Source organism: Mixophyes fleayi, chromosome 9 (genome assembly GCF_038048845.1).
Source record: "Mixophyes fleayi isolate aMixFle1 chromosome 9, aMixFle1.hap1, whole genome shotgun sequence".
In the NCBI taxonomy this organism is placed as follows: Eukaryota; Metazoa; Chordata; class Amphibia; order Anura; family Limnodynastidae; genus Mixophyes; species Mixophyes fleayi.
The window spans coordinates 36,270,663-36,286,536 of NC_134410.1; the positions used below are offsets into that span (position 1 = coordinate 36,270,663).

Genomic DNA, 15,874 nt, shown 5'->3' on the forward strand with positions numbered 1-15,874 from the left:
CCTAAGGCACTAATGCAACTAGTTATGAGTCCACATGCCAATTAGTTTTTTGGAATATAAATATTTAAATAAGATTCTTGGGGTTAATAAGGTGCATTTAGTGAAAGCTCCCTGTTTAGCGGGAAAACTGAGAGCATTCTTCTCCCCACAAAAGGACTTGATTTTTACATGTAGTTGTAGGTGGTGGGAACCAGGCCTTGACCTATGCTTTTTAAAATATTGCCCGCACCTACATTTTTTGGACTTTTAGAGACAGTAATCATTTGTGTACATCTGTCTAATTTCAACCCAAGTGAAGATGCAAGTGCTAGAATCCATGCTCGGTAAATCTCCTTAAAATTATTTTAAAAATAAATCCATTTCTAGAATATTGTCCCTTTGTCCTGCTGTCATGGTTAACCCTCATACTGCATAAAGCAATCGAGCATATGCTTATATCAATCACACAACGTCAAACCACATTATATTTTTCAAGCTAGCAGTTACAATTTCTAATATAACCTGATGAGGTATCAAGTTAAATGCAGTTAGTATCTTTGCCATCATCAATAGGAAATGCTGATTTAACTGGCAATAATAAGAACAGTACCCGTTTCCCAGGATTCCTGAGTGGAAATTCTGTACTAATTTACAGCAACTCCCACACTTCTCACAGCTGAATTGTGAGCACTATTACAACCACTCCTTAAAACTGATGGGTGCTGAAGACATTTCTTGGTTCAGAGGGAGAATGTGCATATTTTAATGCATCAAGTGAAAGAGAGATACTAAATGTGTGCATTAGTGTCTATAGTTATGCAGCTCATCCAGTCCACATTGCACAGGAGGAAAATTTAAAAAAAAGATTCAGTGTAATCGGGGAAAAATATGCCTGCAAATTTTCCGTCACTTAACCAGACATTGTCATCTGCCACAAATGGCACGGCTCGTCTGATATATTGGAATGGAAGTGGCACTTTTTACCGAGAAGATAGTGATGATTTATCCCCTGGCTTAGAAGTACTGGCAATAATTTCTGTCACATATGCTCTTATCATTTCAATTGGTCTCCTTGGGAACACAATACTTATCAAAGTATTTTTCAAGATCAAGTCGATGCAGACAGTTCCTAATATTTTCATCACCAGCCTTGCTTTCGGAGACTTGCTTCTCCTCTTGACATGTGTGCCAGTGGATGCCTCTCGGTATATGGTGGACACGTGGATTTTCGGAAGGATTGGCTGCAAGGTCATATCTTTCATACAGCTCACTTCTGTCGGAGTATCAGTATTTACTTTGACTGTCCTTAGCGCTGACAGGTAAGAAATTGTTACCTTTTCTTATTGTCATTATTATTTATTTTAAATAATCCCAGATTCTGAACACTGTGTAATAATCAATTGATTTTAATTATGTATCTGAAACCTTGAATCATTGTCATTGAGATATTTTATATTAATGCTGGACAGTAAACATTCTGTAGGTGTTTGGCCATGTGATCACCTAGTAAAATGTAGGATATATAAATGCATTAATATAAGGTTATAATATATTTGATAGTGTATTTTTGCACTACACGACATATAATGGTGGTGTTCTAAGAATCATGGTTACTACAGTATGCCCTACAGTAGGTCTATTCTTTGTGACTACTAGTGGGCAGTGACATTATGTAATAAGCTGATGATGTCACAAGGGTTACAAGAGTTCCAAAAACAGTTCAGTAATTAGAGAGTAGCACATTAAACTTGAATTATACAAAGGGCAAATAGACTATAGAGTTATGTTGAAGCCAGATGACAATAATAATAATAAAATAATAATAATAATAATCTATACAGGTAGACATTCCTGGACAAAATACATTATAAGAAAATATTATTAAAGCTTGTTTTATTATGTGAAGAGAACACACAAAACAAAAAACCTGTGAAAGACAGGGTTAATTTACATAATATGTTTATAGAAAACCAGAAACTTGGGTTTAATTCAACGGGGATCCTTAATGTAAAATGCATTAAAAATGAAAAATAATGTGTAACATTAACTGCATGTTGATAAAAAAAATTCACAGATTAATATAATTAAAAATACAGTAAATTTAATGACATCTGTTTATCTATGTTGCCATCTGGTTGTCTAGATATTTATAAAATGTGACTATTTTATGACAAAAAAAAATGATATAAAATATTTGTCTATGTATTATATTACATTTTTTTTATATAGCTAGATGAAATGCAAATAGTAGTTTAAATTAATGTCAACTAGTAAATTTAATTTAAAAATAAATATTACTATTTTAAACACATTTTTTATTATTGATTTAAATGCAAAGGTTAAAAATCTATAATAAAAATCAAAGTAGAAATTAAAATAAATGTTTAAACAGACATTACAATGTATGACATGCATTTTTCTCACTGAAATTGTATGACAGTTTAATAATTACAGTAATCAGGATGCTTCTAAAGTGTGAAAAATAAAGTATAAGATTAAGTATAAGCTATAAATATAATTGTGCATGTTTTAATTGTCTTCAAGTTCAGCAATAAACGTCATAAAGAAATGCAATTCATCTGTATACTTTTCAGATACTGTCATTCATATTAAATAAAGTTTTGTAAAAGGATTCTTCATGGAAAAAAAAAGGCTTTACAGCATACATGGCTATTCATATACTTAGAATGATAAAAATAATGACTGTGCTACTACAGAGAACTGCTGAATGGAAACAGCATTTATCATATCACATTTTCTTTTCTTTAATATTTGTGCAGATATAGAGCTATTGTGAAGCCCTTGGAACTGCAGACCTCAGATGCAGTTTTGAAGACCTGCGGAAAAGCAGTTTGTGTCTGGATAATTTCCATGTTGCTGGCAGCTCCAGAAGCCGTGTTCTCAGATTTGTATGAATTCAGCAGCCCTGACAAAAATACATCTTTTAAAGCCTGCGCCCCTTACGCAGTCTCTGAAAAAATACTACAGGAGGCTCATTCTCTCATGTGTTTCCTGGTGTTCTACATCGTACCTCTGTCCATTATTTCTGCATATTATTTCCTTATTGCGAAAACACTGTACAAAAGCACATTTAACATGCCGGCTGAAGAACACACTCATGCCCGGAAACAGGTTAGTTACCTGAATAATCCAAATAGAAATATGCGTAAATTTTGATCCCACCCCAAAAAACAAAAAAACACTTCTGATTATGTTTTGATAACAGCCTCATAGGCTTAATTGAGCCCATCCTACACCTTGAAATGTATGCTTGGAGGTGGAACCAGAATGTTAAGCTGGCATGTTCTGGGATGTGTCATTTATTTCCCATAAACAACAACTGTGGCTCGTTTAATTGGTTTATTCACAACTTGTGACCACTGTGTCTATGCCTACAGACATCAGATATTAGTCTGACAAGTGTTTTTTAATTAAAAATAATTACAGCCACTGTATTCCTATTGCATCTTTGAATCCTTTAGTCGATGGTTTCCTACTTAGGGGCATATTCAATTAGGTCCGGAGAACGCTGTTACGCAGTGGCTGCGCATTACATAAACTAATACAGTAACGCAACAATGCGGATTTCCCTTCGCAACCCTATGGGGACCGTTCCGGAGCTTAACTGCGATCTCCAGACCTAATTGAATATGCCCCTTAAAATGCACTAAATAATTATATTTCAAATAATCCACCCAGTTTTTACCAGAACATCAAAGCCTTTATATCATTTATTTTTATTATTCTTGATTTGTAAGGTGCCACAGTTTTCCACAGTGGCAGACAGTGGGGAAAACAGAAACTACAGAAAACACTTTTGCTCGTGAGAGCTTGTAATCTAGTGGAAAAAAGGGCAGAGCTGATACAAGAGGAGAGAGTGGATTCAGAGAGGTGATTGAGACACCAGCTTGAGTAGTATAAGTGGGAATAGGGTCGTATATAGGTGGGTTTTCAGAGAGTGTTTAAACACATGAAGGCTGGGTAGAGTCCGATCTAGCGTAGTAGGAAATTCCATAGGTAGGTAGTGGCACAGTAGAAGTTTTTATAGGCAGAAGTGAGAGGCGGTTATCAGAGAGGGTGTAAGGTGCAGGCAGAGGTATACCTGCAAGGGTGTGAGGAAGAATATTTTGAGAGCTTTGCAAGTGAGGTTGAATAATTTGAATTGGATTCTGGGGGATAAGAAGAGCCAGTGTAGGGATTTGCAAACTAGTGAAGAGGAAGTGGAGCAGTGAGAAAGGTAAGCCTTGCCATGGCATTTAAGAGCGATTGAAGTAAAGGAAAATAGGTGAAAGGAACACCAAGTAGAAGGTTGCAGTAGTTGAGGTTGTATCTTGGGTAAGAAAAGGGAATAAGAGCTTTAGTAGCATCTTGGGCAAGAAAACGGACTATTATAGTAATATTGTTCAAAGGTGGAGATGACAGGACTATAAGAGAGACTGGGTGTGAGAAGTAAAACAGAGGGCAGAGTAAAGAGTGACTCCAGGGTAGTGTTGAGGTGGTACCGGAGTTTGAATGAGAATGGGTGAACAATGACAAAAGCAGTGACCAAGAGCAAAGCTTTGTGGGATATCAACAGGTAATGAAAGAGAGGATGTGTCAGCGTTTGTAACACTGAAGGAGCAGTTAGATAGGTAGTGGAGTGAATGGAGTGAAGGGCGAGTATAGAGAGGTGACCTTTAGGCTTTGCTATAAGTAGATTGTTGATCACTTTTTGGAGTGTAGTCTCAGTGAAAGAGTTGAGAAGGGAGTGACAGGAGAGAAAGTGAGTTAGGTGGTAGACTGCTGAAGTTCTTTGGAGGCCTAGAGTAGATTACAAATAGGGCAGTAGTTGGAGAGGCTGGATCACAAGATTTCTTGGATTGGTTTCTTTGGCATTGGTGAGATAACCGCATGTTTAAAGAAAGATGGGAATGTGCCAGAGGAAATGAGACAAAGACGTAAGCTAGAGTCATCATGCAGTGTGGGAGAGGGAGTAGAAAAGGAACAGGATTGAGGGGGCAGGTCGTGGGGCGAGACGATGATTGCAGATACATTGTGGGTGATTGAAATGAGGGTTTATTAAGAGTGAAGGGAAAGTTGGGTGGGGCGTGTACGGTCTGGCATGAGGAGGTATTCTGTCAAATTATGTTTGTTTTGTCTTGGGCTACTAGGGAGAGAGAAGGAATGTGGGACAGGTATACACAGAGTTGTTGGGGGTACAATGACTGGCTGGATATTAGATAAGTGACGTAGGTTTGCTTGGCAAGTGAAAAGCCAGTCTTGTAAGGTGTAAAGGATAAGTTTCTAATGAAGGAACTCTGCATTGGAATGAGATTTATTCCTCATTTATACATTTTATTCTCATGCTTATGTCATTTCTGTATTGAGGATTCATCATTTATTTTAATTGGTATTGGTTTTAATAAATTTGTTTTTTGCTATATTAAGCCAGCAGCCTTTTTGTAAGTTAATTCTGTCATATTCATGTAATTACCTGATTTTAATTTAATTTTATGTTTGCTACTTGCTGCTTTTTTTGTTTGATGCAGTGTGGTTGTCAACTGTGAGGTGTGACACCCTCTTGATATAGTGAGTAGACGTGTAACAATTGAGGATACAGATATAATTTAAGTTATAGAAGCACCTAGGAAAAATGTCATACACACAGACGTGCTCACCAAGCACCTCCTTATATTGCCATTGTGAGGATTGTCCCCTCCCTTTAGATTGTTCGCTCCTTTGAGCAGGGCTCTCCTCCCTTCTGTTTCCATCACTTTTAACTGCGCTCTCCAGCTACTCAGTTCACCTCCTCTCGGTCCCTCTGCCCTCTGTCTCCTCTCGCTTCTCTCCGCTCCCCTCAGTGACTCTCAACCTGTCATCCGTGCCCACCCTCTTGGGCCATAGTTACCTGCCTATACTCACTTTTCCCCTCCCTCCCTCTCTTTCATGCTGTGCCTGAGCCCCCAGAGTTATAGTGCTTACTGTTACTTGTACTGTGCTGTTTCACCTTGTACTGTGCCATTGTTTGTCCTTGTACGGCGCTACGGATACTTTGTGGCGCCCTATAAATAAAAATTAATAATAATAATAATAATAAAAATAATTAATTGAATAAGGAGATGAAAAACATGGGCAGAAGGGGTCTGGTCTTGTTGGAAAGCAGAGTGGTTGCGTAAATCAGGAGCATGGTCTAACTTGTCCCAAAACTTACATCTAGAAATATTGGAAAGTATGCTAATGTAATTTAGTATATTGGTGCTCCAAATTATTGAAATATCCCTTATCCAGACACACACACACACACACACACACAGACAAACACTAACACACCGTTTGACTTAGGTTTTCCATGATTCCATTAAGTCAAATTGAAGAGGGCCCTTTGTAGGGAAACTGTACAGCTGTGTGAATGCTTTATAAATATTTTATGTCTTACAACATTAAACAGTAAAATCACTTTTATTTTTATCTTTTCTAGATTGAGTCCCGCAAAAGAGTTGCAAAAACAGTCTTGGTGCTCGTTGCTCTCTTTGCCTTCTGTTGGCTGCCTAATCACATCCTCTACCTGTATCGATCCTTCACATACCACTCAGCCGTGAACTCCTCTGTTCTCCATCTTTCTGCCACCATTTTTGCCCGCATACTGGCTTTTGCCAATTCTTGTGTCAACCCGTTTGCTCTGTGCTGGCTCAGCAGAAGTTTTAGGCAGCATTTTAAAAAGCAGGTGTACTGCTGCAAGACCCATCCACCACCAACCCAACCAAGCCCAACTCACAGCAGTACTACAACTGGAATTACGGCTATAAAAGGAAATATCCAGATGTCGGAAATTAGCGTTGGCTTGTTAGGTGCCTATGATATGAAGAGAGAAAGTGACAGTGTTTAAATAAAGATTACAATGTTAAAGTACTTTTAAAGAAGAACTGCATGATATTTGTTTTGTCCCTAACCAGTTTCTCTCCAAGTAGTAGAACCACAGACAATTCAGCTGCCATGATTGTCCAGTCTGAAGAAGTTCAAAGGGAAACAACTCTGTGCAGGGCTGGTGGCTAGAGGCAGATATGGCGAACTGTGGCCCAAACCAGGAGGATCTTTGGACCGGAATGCAGAGAAGATATCACCCATTTCAAGCTACTAGGGGGGAGTTAGAAACAATTTGCCATGGAGTTCTCCTTTAAATAAAAGTGCACAAATTACTATATTAAAAACAAAAAACATTGCCCCTTATTTGGATAAAAACACAAGTATGTGATCTCTAATCCAGAAACTCATTATCCAGAACCTTCTCAAATCCAAAAAGGCAAAATTAGAAAAACATTGCTCTGTGGTTTTTCACACACATCGATTTTTGTGCCGTGAATATATGTGTTTCTGTACTGCGCGTGCTCATCGCTTCCCTATCTGTAATTGTGCGTATTGTAGAATTGCATCCCCTTATGCCAAGGGAGGCGGAATAGGGGCGGTCAGTTGTAAGTTGAGTACAGTGAAGGAGTGCTCACATAAGTGTTGCATGCACCCTGGATATGTAACATAATTAGATGCCCTAGATAAACCTCTTAGGTGGCATATCTCCTGCAGGTACTGGTGGTGACCATCAGCAACAGTATCTAACCGTTTCTGATTAGCTGATTGCATATTGATATCCAGCTGATACCACTTAATTCAACAGTATAACAGCTATATCGAGTTACAGCTGTCTATACGCATTACTTATTTGTCATTTCCATTTTGACTACTGCAGGAAAGAACATTTTTAAAAGAGAAAACAATGGATGTGGAAGTGTTTATTTAATTATGTTTGATATGGAGAATGCAACATTATTATTATTATTATTATTATTATTATTATTATTATTATTATTTATTATTAAAGCAACAATCCCATGAATAAACCAGGTGTGTTTGTAATATAAATCACTGTAGCAAACTACAAGAGTAATCTTTATATATACCATTTTATCTTGGTTTGTTTCTTCAGAGTACTATTAATGAATTCTGCACAGTGTCATTTAATACCATGGCAACCACAGTCATATGGCGCATGATGCAATGTGCATAGAAGCTTTAGAATGCCCCTCTAAGCTATTACTATTTAAACCAGTGGCAGACTGGCCAGGGTGTCAACTTGTCCGATGGCAAATGGGCCCTGTGGTCCCCTGATGAAGTGGACCCCCTTAAACATTACACAATATGTAAAAAAATGTTAATGACCTTTTAGCAGCTTAAAATTATAATAGAGGTTCCAATATTATTACTGTATGCAACTAAAATTTACGCTGTATTGCTATTTTAATACTATCAATTTTCAAGGATACTTTATATTTAAGAATATAATAAATAACTCGTCTTTGAAAAAATAATCCTGATTCGGGTTATGTGAGGCATTTTCTGTTATGTGATACATACGTTATATAGGTTCGCATCTTTACTATTGCGACTGCACAATGAAGCTTAACTCTGAATCCCACCCAGCCTGGGATTGTGACGTACAGTCAGAGTCAACTTTGTTTAGAGCTATTGCATACATTCCAAAGACAGCAAATATTTATATTCGGTATGTGCTTAAAGGTGTTACCTGTGAGCGACTATTTTCAGTTATGCCAAGTAATGATGGTATAGGCCTATTGACTGAAACATTACACCATCTTAACATTGAACCCAGAAAATATTTATTTGATAGTACAGATGGAGCTGCAAGCTACCACGACGAGTATAATGGTTTACAAAGTAAAATTACCAACGTGGCTGATCAACATGTTCATATATGGTGCTATGCCCATGTCTTGAATTTGTTGATAACTGAAACAACAAAATGTTGCGTGCCTGCAGTCAGGCCCGGCGCTCCCATTAGGAAAGGTTAGGCACTTGCCTAGGGCGCCGGGCTCTGGAGGGCGCCTGGAGAACTGGAAATTAATTTTAAAACTGTGCGGCGACTGCTGACCATACCTGTCACGGCCGCCGCACAGCATGCAGATGCACGGAGGAGAGGCTATTGCTCACCACCGCCGCCTCTCTACTCCGTCTCCTCCCCTCCACTCACTAGTGTCAGTGAGTGGAGGGGAGGAGATGGAGCAGAGAGGCGGCGGTGGTGAGACAAGGTAAGAAAAGACAGGGTGAGGGGGGAGGAGGGAGGAGGGCGACGATTTTTGCGGGGGGGGACGGACGGACGGAGAGGGCGCCGATTTTGCCTAGGGCACCATGGACCCTAGCACCGGCCCTGCCTGCAGTTTCTTTTTCCAAGTTGCTCCAGAATTTAGCAATTTTTTGAAAACATCATACAAGAGAATTGCTGTGTGTATAGAAGGACAAGAAAAAATTAAACAATTAAAGCTAATTGGTGAGACAAGATGGTCAGAAAAATCCAATGCAGCAACAACTGTATTTGGACGTCTCAATGATGCCGCTGTCAGTACTTTTGTAAATGTATTAACATGCTTATCAATGATACAAGATTCAGAAAAGTTTGACTCAAAAACAAAACAAGAAGCAAATGTTTTACTTCAAAGTCGTCTAAAGTTTGAAACAATATTTACAGCATTTAGTTACTTGTATATATTTGAAACTACAGCCCTATTATCAGGATGTTTACAGAGAAGTGGTTTAGATATGTTTACTGCATGGAGTTTAGTAGATTCAGCTACAATAAAGTTGAAGGAACAGACAAGAACATTTGATAATGTTCACAGCAAGCCATTGGAATTTATAAATAAATGTAACGACAAGATTTCAAAGTTGAATATGGATCAAAATCAAACATTGGACAATGACACTTTGGAAACAACATTGCCAGTTAAGAGGCAGAGGAAGAACAACACTTCAAGCAGATGAGCTTCTAGATGATAAAGGAAATTCTCTAGCTGATTTTCGAGTACATGTGTAATAATGGATCGCATTTTCCAGGAACGCCAGTCTGAACAGCAGATAGCGGTAACCAAGGGAAACCAAAGCACACAGTGAACCACACGGGGCAAAACTGGTGAGATGCGCGATACAGGACCTGTAAGACGTCTGTTTCTCAGACTGAAGACTCTGATGTACTTCTTGTGCAGATGTGCATTTGCGCTGTTTTTTTTTTGAGAAAGCTATTTTATTCTGTCCATTTTTGAACCCAGAATTAGGACACTGGAGTAATGGCTGCTGAAAATGGGGCTTTGCAGTCATATGTGAATAATAAATAATAAGTCAGTCATTTCAACCAGTAATAGTCATTTGCAACATTAGCAATAGCTTAAATATTTTTTAATCAATTTAATGGTACCTTAATAAAAAAAAAGTAGTAATTCCTTCACAAACCAAGACATTTCTTAGTGATTCAAAACTTTTGCCTGTTAGTGTATATTTTTTGGTTTAATAAATTAGATTATGTTGTTCAATACTATTCCATCACCCTCTGTACCTCTTGGCCTGCTTCCCTAGCCCTATTTTCTCAAGCTTTGGCCTAATTCTTGCTGATTTTTACCATCACTTTCACTCATTGTCCCAGTAATACTTTGATTTGCACTACCATGTTACCTGTGTCTGTGTATATATATTTTTGTTCATTTTTTGTTCTTTCTGTATCATGTTGTGTCATGGCTCAATGTTTTCTGTATGTCATGTACAGCGCTGCGGACCCTTTGTGACGTCTTATAAATTAAAGATAATAAAAAATAATAATAATTGTTCCTGGCAGAAATTCAATAAAACAATTTTCTAATTGAAAAAAAAACAGTCTCAAACCATCTTATTCTTCATCCATATTAGTTGGAAAGGGATTGTACAGTGTATATTAATGCCAAAATACAGTGGTTCTTTGAAAACAATATTTTCCTATATTTATTCCAGACAATTCTATATACATGAAACAAATTTTCAGTATAGTTATAAACAGCATCACTTGCTTATCAATTTTTTACTTAAGCAGTTACATCAAACTAAAACGCAGATAAGACTGGGCTTGGTATACATAGTTACTTATCATAGTCAGCCAGTAGAAAAACAACTTGTAAACAAGAACTTGGATCAGAAAAACTCAATGTATATAGATTGTACAAAGGCTCTTAGCTTAGTGTATTTTCTAAAAACCAGTACACTAGCTATTCTAGACCACTACGTTTTCAAGATCTTTTCAGGGGAGTCAAACAGCTCACATATGTGACTCAGTGAGTAAAACATTCCTCTAAATTCACTAACCAAAATAAATACTGCAAACTTATTCATACGTGAAAAAAGAAATACCAATTTTAGGAACATTTGAAAAACCATTGCTTTAGTCTAGTGTTACAAATAAAGGTGCCAAACTTTACATTGGCAGAAAAAGGAACGAGAAGGTCCCACTGAAAACACTGGTTTATGATAAAGAAAAAGTCAGAAAGTTACAACAGATGTAACCAGAACTAACTTGTCATTCATTCATAAATGCAATTCCTATTAAATTAAAAAAAAACGGAGAACAGATCCTGGCTGGATGCCATTAACTAAGGGGTACAAAGAGGATGGGATCCACCTGGAAAAGGAGTAACCACCACCAGACTATGCCAGGCTGGGCTGGTCACACTATAACAAGGAAACCTGCAATGTGGTATCATAACATGTGCTACCCCCAAACAGGGCAGTACCTGTGGTTGATGGGTGGCTGGCTAATGAGTTACATGGGGTAAAAGATTAAGTACTTTTGTGGAACTACCAGACTCAGCAAGCTCTAGCAGCCAGGGCATATTAGATCATGTAGATCCACAAACAAATCTAATAGAAAATAAAACTTGACTTTAAAAGCATTTAAAGTAAAATAAAAGTGCCCTCAAGTCCTCATTTATTATTTTATTAAACAAATCCAAAGAGGATCTTCTTTCTGAAGTAGTCCATAGGGAATCTTCATCCATGATGGAATCCAAAGGAAGATAAATTAAAAAACCATGAGACCAACACAACTGGTCTTTAAGGAACTCTGCCACTAGATTACATAGAATGAATGGATCTACGTGTAGTAAATGCAGCATTATGTTTTGTGTATGATGTATCTTTGATTCTGATACATTTATATGACAGCATCTACGATAGTGTAGTAGAATATTATAGTGTGTTCTCTACCTGAGTGTACTGTAATGTCATGTGTATGATGCATTTTCCATACCTACTTGACCTGAAAGCTAAATGAAATTGAACATAACGGAGTCAGAGAAGCCTTATGCATCTACTGCTGCCGTGTTATTTACTGCATAGGATGCATCCATATGCCAGCATCTACAACACAGTATAATACAATATAATATGTTGTCTACCTGAAATAATTTTTAAGCATGCAATGCATTTTCCATATCTACTGTATCTAACAGTGTATAGTTATATCTACAAAATATATAACTGGGTATTAAAAATATTTTAATGTGAAATGAAAAAAACTTAATGATGAATCTAATATGAGATTAGGGTTGTAAAGTTTTCATTGGTTAATTTAATAAAAGTTTTAGAAAAAAAAAAAGCATAAAGCATTCTATGGGATTTAGATCTAGAATCATTGCTGGACATTTCTGAACAGTCGAGCACCTTGTCTTACCATTCCTGTGTGCATTTTGAAGTGTGTTGGGGGTCACTGTTCTGCTGGAACAGCCATGACCTTCATGGCTGTTCCATGACAGAGATCAAACTTTCGGACACTGGGTTCAACCTTGTGCTTCAAAATGGCCTAGTAGTCTGAGATTTCATGATGCAATGCACACGTTCATGGCACTCAGTGGCAGATGCAGCACAGTAACCCTAAAACATCGGTAAACCTCTTCCATGTTTGACTGCAGGGAAGGAGTACTTTTATTGTTTTCTGTAAACATAGGGATGATGTACTTTACCGAAAAGCTAATTTAGTCTCATCTGTCGACAAAAAAAGGAGAAGGAATTTCGCTTGTTTGGGTCTGTTATGGCAAACTTCAGTCTTATGTATTTCTTTCAGCAGTGAGACATTCCTGGGCCTCCTACCATCATCAGCTATTTATTTATATAGCACCACTAATCCCGCAACGCTGTACAGAGACCTCACTCACATCAGTCCCTACCCCATTGGAGCTTAAAGTGTGAATTCCCTAACATACACACACACAGACCGAGAGAGACTAAGGTCAATTTTTAAGAGCAGCCAATTAACCTACTAGTATTGTTTTGGAGTATGGGAAGAAACCGGAGCACACAGAGGAAACCCACACAAACACGGGAAGAACATACAAACTTCACACAGATAAGGCCCTGGGTGGTAATCGAACTCAAGACCCCAGTGCTGTGAGGCAGAAGTGCTAACCACTAAACCATTATGCTGACCATATCATCAATCTTCATTGAGTTGGTTACAGTTGGTGCAGCTTGACACTTCATACCTGGTGTTTGAAGGTCAGTTTGAATCTGTTTGGCACTTGATTGAGGTGCTATTAACATCTCTGCACTACAATCTTTAATCCAAGTTTTCTCTTGCAGAAACGTCCAGGAGTTTGGCTACAGTACAGTGGGCCTTAAACTTCCTAATAACGTAATGTACTGTGGAAGCAAAACATTAAGGTCTCTGGAGAGTGATTTGTAACCTTGAGATTATGCATGTTTGGTTACAATCTTCTCTCTGATGACCTCAGACAATTTCCTGGCTTTCTTTCTTTTCTCCATGCTCATTACGGTACACACAGTGGCACAAAACAGAAGAATGATTATTTTTCTTTATTCAAGCTTGTTCAGGTCCAAAGCGAATCACCTGTTCAAAATCAAAGTATTTAGAAATTCTCCCAATAAATTTGTCCGTCCGGCCCATTTAAGGATTTCTGGGTGGTATAAGCTAGGACTTAGTAATTCTTTCTGCTTTTCGTGCAAACAAATACATATATAAATAGCAAAATATTTTTTAATTGACAATATTCTTGGCAAGCACTGTTGATTGTGCAACATTTAGGCATGAATTGCAAATCTGGGTGATACTTAGAATTACTGTTGGAACCCTTTCCCAATGTCTTGGGCCAACAATTGGCAGGTAATTCAGTCATTAGTTTATTCAAATACTAATGCAATGGTGGCTTTTGTGTTGTCAAATTAAATGAAATGGAGGAAGATTTCCTACATTAATTTGGATAGTTAGAAACCTTTTAATGCATACTGGGTCTGCTTTTTGCGACTGTGCTTTTGTTACGTGTATGATGCACTTTCCCTATACAGTATGACTGACAATGTACCACAGTATTATATTACTCCCTTTTTAAGCATTAATATATTAAAAATAATAGATTTTGCATTAAACTATAATATTTCATAATAGATACCAAAAACAATAAACTAACAAATGTAAAAAAAAAATGAAAAACGGTAAGCCAGATGGTCGCAAGTACTCTCTGAATCAAGCAGGTTATTATCTTACTCCTTTTTAAGAACAGTACTGTCCCAATTCTTTCAGTAGAGAATGACCTGTGAAATAAACTGTCATCTCACCGGCTCCTTATATATATAAAACGTGAAATGGTAATAGCATAATTGTGTTTAAAATAGTAGCAACCAGAGTAAAGCAAATATGCAAACTCAAAGCTCCATAGATTGCACTAGGACAGGGAATGGAAGAAGGCAGTGATTGGAATACTGCTAGTTAGTAACAACAATGTAACTAGTTCATTCAGTGGAGAATCTGCTATGGAAAGACAATATGCTCACCCATTGGCATGGGAAGAATGAAGAATCACATTGCTCACATAGACAGACTGTATAGGTGAGTGTCCTGACACCCTTCCAGCCTTGGAATGAAAATCTAAGTTGGATTTAGCTGTTTTATAAAATGGTAAATGAGGGCTAGGGTAGTTTTTATTTTGATTAAAATGCTTTCGATCTTGGAATTTGTGTTTTATCTTCTATTGGGTACATTTATTGAACTACATGTTCAAGCAGAAGACAGGCTGCCAGATCATGATGGTGCTTGCAGTTCCACAGGTTTCCACATTCTCTTGCAGGCATAGGCATACTGGCACTTGTAGTTCTACAAATGCCCCCTTGCACAAGAAATCAATGGCTGCCAGGGCTTGCTGGAATTTGTAATTGATTTATTAAGCAGCAGCTTTGTGTGTGGTTTGCAAACCGCCTCATATCCGGTGCACCTTACATGACCAAACTGCTCCTATTGCTTTCTACAGCTTGTTTCCCGAAGTGCAGGTGGCAACTTCACTTGAAACTAGTGTCTTCGTTCCTGCACACAGAATTGTTCCCCTCCGTTATCAAGCGTCTGTCAATGATGGTCTTCAACAAAATGGCCGCTTCGAAAGACGTCAATGTAGCAGACACCATTTGTAGGAAAACATCAACATAAGGAGCGCGTTTCTGTATCTGCGCAAGCGCGAAGCCCCCAAGCCGGCACCCATACAAATGCAAGTTCTACGGGTCCTAGGATGGCACATGCGCACTCGGATGGAATGACTCTGCGCTTGCTCCGGAATAACGCGTGCGCTTCAGCGACGTTGTAGTGCGCATGTGCAGGGGCAATCTGGAAAGTACGGTGGCTGCACTCTGAAGTATCCCCGTTCAGGATTGTGTCAGTTCCGCGGATCCCTCGGGGACCAGCCGGGACATGGATAGTAACGAAGCCTTTTATGAGCAGCTGCGACTCCAACAACTGTATGGGAACCCGGAGCACGGGCAGGCCCCCCCCACCTTTAAGGACCCCTCTGATGGCACCGAATATGAATGGGACCTGGAGAAGAAGGCCTGGTTCCCCAAGGTGATGTTCTAGCAGTATAGTAACATCGGGCCTCATACATGCACAGCTTAGACAATGGGAAAAATAGAAATAATCTATAATGTAGTGACTGCATTGTATCATGCTTCCTAGTAGTCTTCTGCATAGGCTATTGCTTATGCATTCCCATTTTTGTGATTTTTTTTGCCTTGAGATTTGCCTGGCACTTGTATAGGAAATTATACCTTCTCCTCC

At 38.3% G+C, this 15,874-nt stretch overlaps 2 protein-coding genes across 3 annotated transcripts in view; both read left to right on the forward strand.

The window, feature by feature from the left end:
• The first annotated feature begins 855 nt into the window (after nucleotides 1–855).
• On the forward strand, nucleotides 856–7,541 carry BRS3 (bombesin receptor subtype 3). Its single transcript, XM_075186003.1, has 3 exons — nucleotides 856–1,298; nucleotides 2,760–3,111; nucleotides 6,437–7,541. The coding sequence occupies exons 1-3, from the start codon at nucleotides 868–870 to the stop codon at nucleotides 6,842–6,844; spliced, it is 1,191 nt and encodes a 396-aa protein (XP_075042104.1). The 5' UTR covers nucleotides 856–867; the 3' UTR covers nucleotides 6,845–7,541.
• Nucleotides 7,542–15,393: 7,852 nt separating this feature from the next.
• Nucleotides 15,394–15,874, forward strand: part of HTATSF1 (HIV-1 Tat specific factor 1) — a 32,581-nt gene continuing 32,100 nt past the window's right edge. For both annotated transcript variants that reach the window (XM_075187286.1, XM_075187287.1), the window contains exon 1: nucleotides 15,394–15,661. In XM_075187286.1, coding sequence (XP_075043387.1) covers nucleotides 15,512–15,661 — 150 coding nt within the window. In that variant the 5' untranslated portion in view covers nucleotides 15,394–15,511. The remainder of the gene's footprint in view (nucleotides 15,662–15,874) is intronic.